We start from the raw sequence: 5,092 nt of genomic DNA, 5'->3' as shown, positions 1-5,092 counted from the left end.
TCCCTACAGGAAGGTGCAGTCTGTGGGGAAGGTTATTGTTAAGTCCCAGACACAGATGAAAAGAAAAAGAGACCTCTAACCAGAGGAAGGAGACAACCAATGAATTACCTTTTGTCTCTTGTCCACTAGGTCCCATAGCACGCTTACTCCCTACAGGCTTCCTTCACCTCTGCCCCCATCCCACCCCGCACACTCCTGCTCACAAGCTTTTATTTGTCTAGTTTCACATTCCCCAAGCCTGCTGTATGACTGTGCTGGCAAACTTAGACAAAGTTTAAAATCACACATTTTAACAGGACTCACTGTTAAGACTTCAGATGCGTGTCTGACAACATCATGCAGAGTTTTGTTAAATTACCTGCTATGTATTTCACATACACGAACTGCCAAACTAGATTAGGCAACTAGCCATTTAATTTTGCAATCCTGTGCTTTCCTTACAGCAGTAAATACCAGATGCTTCAAAGAGACACAAAAAAATCCTAAAGCTGACACTATCAAGCATCCCAAACATAAAAAAATTCCTCTGTTTTAAAGTATGCCTTGATGCTACAACTAAATCAATAGAAATATGAGCCATTCCCTAAAAAGCAACCCCATTTTCCCCTGTCCTCAGTGTACTAAAGTTAGCAACTGTGCAACCACAAAATGGGTTGATGCAGCAAGCTATTCCAACAGAAAATTTTTAATTATTTGGGCGGACTTAGTGTTCCATTGGATCAGCCAACTCAATTCACACAAATGCCAGATCCTGCAAACAAGCAGAAAATTTGGTCAACCTTTCTTTGAATTAGATTAGCTTAACTACAACATGAAAGCAAGCCAGGGGAAACATGAAGTCCTTATATAAGGCAAGCAGCACCAGCAAGGCTGGGAAAGAACACGGCTGCTCTACTCTAAAGTAGATCGTATTAGACTGGTTGAGCTTCAAGAATTTAGTTTTTAAGAAATGTAGGCTACAGCCACACCATAGTTCGAGGCAGTTTAAATCAGAACAGCTGTAGTATCACCCTCCACTTTTTTTCTATACATACACTCCTGTCCATTTCTGTGTCCCAGTGTTGTCCATGTCCAATTCAGTAACCATTTCAGCAGGTTCAGCCCAACAAAGCAGCGGAAAAATATTCATTCTTTTATGCAGCTAGACTTTTCCACCTATTTTAACTTGGAGATCTACAGAATAATACTGCCAGTGGGCAAAGGAAACAGGAATGCAGGCAGTTACTTAAAGCATAAACCACAGCTATTTTCAAAACCTATTTGTTGAACGTAAACTATTTCCAAAACAGTTTAAGTATAAATCAGTTTAAGAGTTTCCTTCTAAACTTAAAAGACAAAATTTTAATTCTATGTCTCTTAACTTGCCATGACAGTAATTTTTGGACTCATGGTGTGTTGAGGCACCTAACGTGGATCTTGAGCTGCAGGCAGGTTCACCGTGTGGCCAGTAACACTGGGGCTGTTGGTGCTGCTTGTGATGCTGGGCCATCCCAAGTTTCAGCTGTGGAAGAAAAGGAACCAGCAGGGACTGCTGAGGCTACACCACTGGCTTGCCTGGGAGTCCAGCCACACTTCCCATCCAACACTGCAGTACAGCAGAGTAATGCCCCGAGGTACTGCTGTGGCCACTGACAGAAACAACCCTACCTCTCCCTCTGGCCACGCCAAGTACACGGCAGAACTTACCATTCTCCGACATACACAGACTTTGTATGAGTCTAAGCATCGCAGAAGTTTTCCACACCTGTCTTTGGCTCTGGGCTTCAGTGCTATTTACATCAATGTGCTCTACTGACAAGGTACATACCACATAATAGGTGGAACGGTCAATTTTCAATTTTAGGACTTATCCCACTGTTCTGCTCAATTTTCTTAAGTTTAGAAGTGTCTTCTCCACTCTACCTCTGAGGTAAATAATTTCAAGCTTTTTAATGTGCTATGATGACTTTTTGGTCTCTGAAGTCTTCAGTCATGTTCCTGACAGTCAGCAAGTCCACAAAGAATTATTACTGATTATATCATCTACGGAAATAGCACATTTTTAAAGTTTTAAATAGCATCCTGTAATTTCCAACTTGACTTTGTAAAGTTAACATTCTTTTATCAATTTACTTAAGAAATTACCTAGGTTTTAAAGTACAAAAAATAGCTCTAATCACAGTGCAAGTATATGAAAACCTATTACTTCCTCCAATACCATGTATTACCGTCAGGAGTTTGAGCCCTGTATTGCTAAGCTTTCAACACAAATAACAGTAGAACTGGAAGCAAAAGCAGGTTATTATCTACTGAAAATAAATTCTCTTCATTAACTCCTCTATATTGTACAAAATATTACTCAATCTGGACACCTCACACAACAGTAGATAACTGAAAGGGTACAGAATGTATTACCTCCTGGATTTTATTCCAGGACACCCTTTCCCAAGATAACTGAGGACTTGAACAAGGAAAATGCAACACAAAACTTTGCTTGTGTCCTCCACCAGAAATCTGTATCAAAACATGTGGGCAAGCACTAGGAAAAAGAAAACTGGAAAACTAATAGGGAAGTTTTTTCATCTCTCTCCGGAAATAAGAACTGCTTCAGACATGAGAACTCTCCCATCACCTCCCAAAATCACAATTAGCCAGTCCCAGATTATTTAGAAGGAAATTACTATCCTCAATCTTTCAGATTTTTTATCTCACTCCTTTTCAAAGAGCCAGTCATTTACACAGTTCTGAATGAACACTTTGTATTAAAACAATTTCCTTTTTTTGCATTCTCTTTCTAGCCCTTAATTTTTCTCATTCTTGTACTACTCATTCCTCGGCATTAGTTTTCCAACTTCCATAAGTTATCTTTTCTTCTTGCAATAGATGCAGCATTACGAGATATTAAATGGAAGAGAGCAGAAAGGCTCACAATTCATGCTTACCATATTTAATTCCCCAAAAACAGGCAGAAGATGGGAAATAAAAAAAATATCACCAAGAAATAAAAGCAATACTGAAATGCTGAAGGACCAATTATCTATCTTACAGGCTGTAGCTACAGTCCAGGATGGCTGCCTTTGTAGAACACACTGTCCCAGGGACAGCATGCTCAGAGCAGTAAGATGTTCAGACTTTCTGACAGAAAGTTGCCTTGATATGAAGACAACCGTCAGAATTTCAAGTCTCTGATAAAAATCATAGATACTTCACAATAAAAGACAAAACACGTAAATAAGTTTAGTAACACCAGAATCAAAAATCCTGTTTTCCCATGCATTTCTTTGATGTGTGATTAATTCATGCTACAATATGATATAAATTGTAACTAAAGTTCTTCCCTAGCATCAGTGTTTTCTGTCCTATATAGACTCCTCAAGAAGGAACAAAGTATAAGATCACATGGAAGCCTCTTCTTCAGGGCTGAAGGTACTTTTGTATTTTCTTCCTACATAGAATTTTTCTAAGACAACTTTCAGAAATTTAATTCTTCCCTGGATCTCCAGTGATTTTTTTTTTTGACTGATATATGGGGAAGAGAAATGGAAGCGGTAAAGGTACAACACAACACTACAGTCACCTTCCTTCAGGAAACCCAAATTAAAAAGTTGGAAAAAAAAAAAAAAAGAGTAAGTGTTGCACAGCTTGGCATTGGTGGGATTAATATTCTCCCTATAACATAAGCTTACTGCTTACAGAATCATTTTACTTAAAATTTCTAACACACCTTAATATCTTACTGTCCCTTTCTCATCATAACAGAAAAAAAAAACCAGGAAAACAAAACAGAAATCTTACTATTTAGTTTTAAACATTGTAAGCGGTAGTAATAGTTCAAATTATTTTAATGTACATACTTTTTTGTTCAGCCCCATTCTTTTTTTGGCATATATGTAACTACACATCTGTACCGCAGCATGCTTTGGTTACATCACATTATTACCTCTAGCTCCATGATAATTTGTTCTGTCCATTGAAAATTATTCTTAGTTTATTTCATATGTGTTTGCTATCTTGGAGTTAGAACACAAACAGAAGAAAAAAGTCTGAAACACTTAAATGTGACCCATAAACTTCCAAGTACCTATGCGAAAATGAAACTTCAAAATTTCTTCTCAGTTCAGAGGTCCTATAGTCCTTATCCTGGAACCAACAAACTAAAGCAACCCTCCTTTCTGTTCTACAGAGTGAAGGTAAAAACAGTTCTTATGCAAATTAGCAAAATTAACAATTATATTTGATTGTCACAATAAATGCTAAAGAACACAGTATCATTTACATCTACATGGTTTAGATGATATATGGTAGTCTGGCACACATGGAATTCATTATTAAAGAGCATGGGTGCTCCATTTCACAATATTTTTCCAAGTACCCCCTCCTCAGCACATTCCCAGCCTGAGCTCATTCTCACCAAGATTTCCATCCTCAATGGTCAGCACCACTTCATCCATCACCAGGGCCCGGAAATCGAGCTCCTCTTCACAGCACTTGGCCTTCAGTGCTCTCAGGATCTCCTGCTGGGGGTAATCTTCTCTGATGCGACGGTCTGTTAAGAACCACAGCCTGGGAGCAACTGAACTGCACATCTTGGACTTGTCTTGCAGCCTTCAAGGTTTTCCTTCCACTGGAACTTCTAGATGGTGGAGAAGACAAAAGTCTGTTAGAGAACATAGGTTCCTATCTTCATGTTCCCCACTGCACCAAGTCCTACTCCCTCTGCACAAGTCAGTCCTTCTCAATGGAGTGCATCTTCCAACCTCCAAGTGGGAAAATAACATCTACACCTAATCTGCAACCGAAGTAACAACAACATAAACAAATCAATGGAATGTAAATGCTAAAAATTGGATCTTGGTCCTCATCCTAGCTTCACCCACAAGAAGTACACATTCGACTTAACTACTGGTACTGGTAGAAGCATCCCCCTTTCTTGACACTACTAAGAGGCATGCCAAGGACTGAAAGCATTTTGAACGGCCATTTCAACTACACGATTGAGATCATTCCTCACAACTGTAAATAACTCAGCCCCTCTCCTCAGTACTGCTAAAACACCAGTGGCAGACTTAATGTATCACTTTCCACCATATATGGAAGACAACAGAGTGTGCCA

The 5,092-nt window shown here is 39.0% G+C and overlaps 1 protein-coding gene across 1 annotated transcript in view; it reads right to left on the bottom strand.

Moving 5' to 3' along the window:
* The window catches only part of RIMKLB (ribosomal modification protein rimK-like family member B), a 36,412-nt gene extending 31,847 nt beyond the window's left edge, over positions 1-4,565 (bottom strand). The window contains exon 1 of the mRNA XM_010181474.1: positions 4,391-4,565. Coding sequence (XP_010179776.1) covers positions 4,391-4,565 — 175 coding nt within the window. The remainder of the gene's footprint in view (positions 1-4,390) is intronic.
* Positions 4,566-5,092: the final 527 nt, after the last annotated feature.

Source organism: Mesitornis unicolor, unplaced genomic scaffold (genome assembly GCF_000695765.1).
Source record: "Mesitornis unicolor isolate BGI_N332 unplaced genomic scaffold, ASM69576v1 scaffold21063, whole genome shotgun sequence".
NCBI classification, from domain to species: Eukaryota; Metazoa; Chordata; class Aves; order Mesitornithiformes; family Mesitornithidae; genus Mesitornis; species Mesitornis unicolor.
The sequence above is the reverse complement of the archived record's forward strand: the minus strand, read 5'-3'. Positions and strand labels throughout refer to the sequence as shown.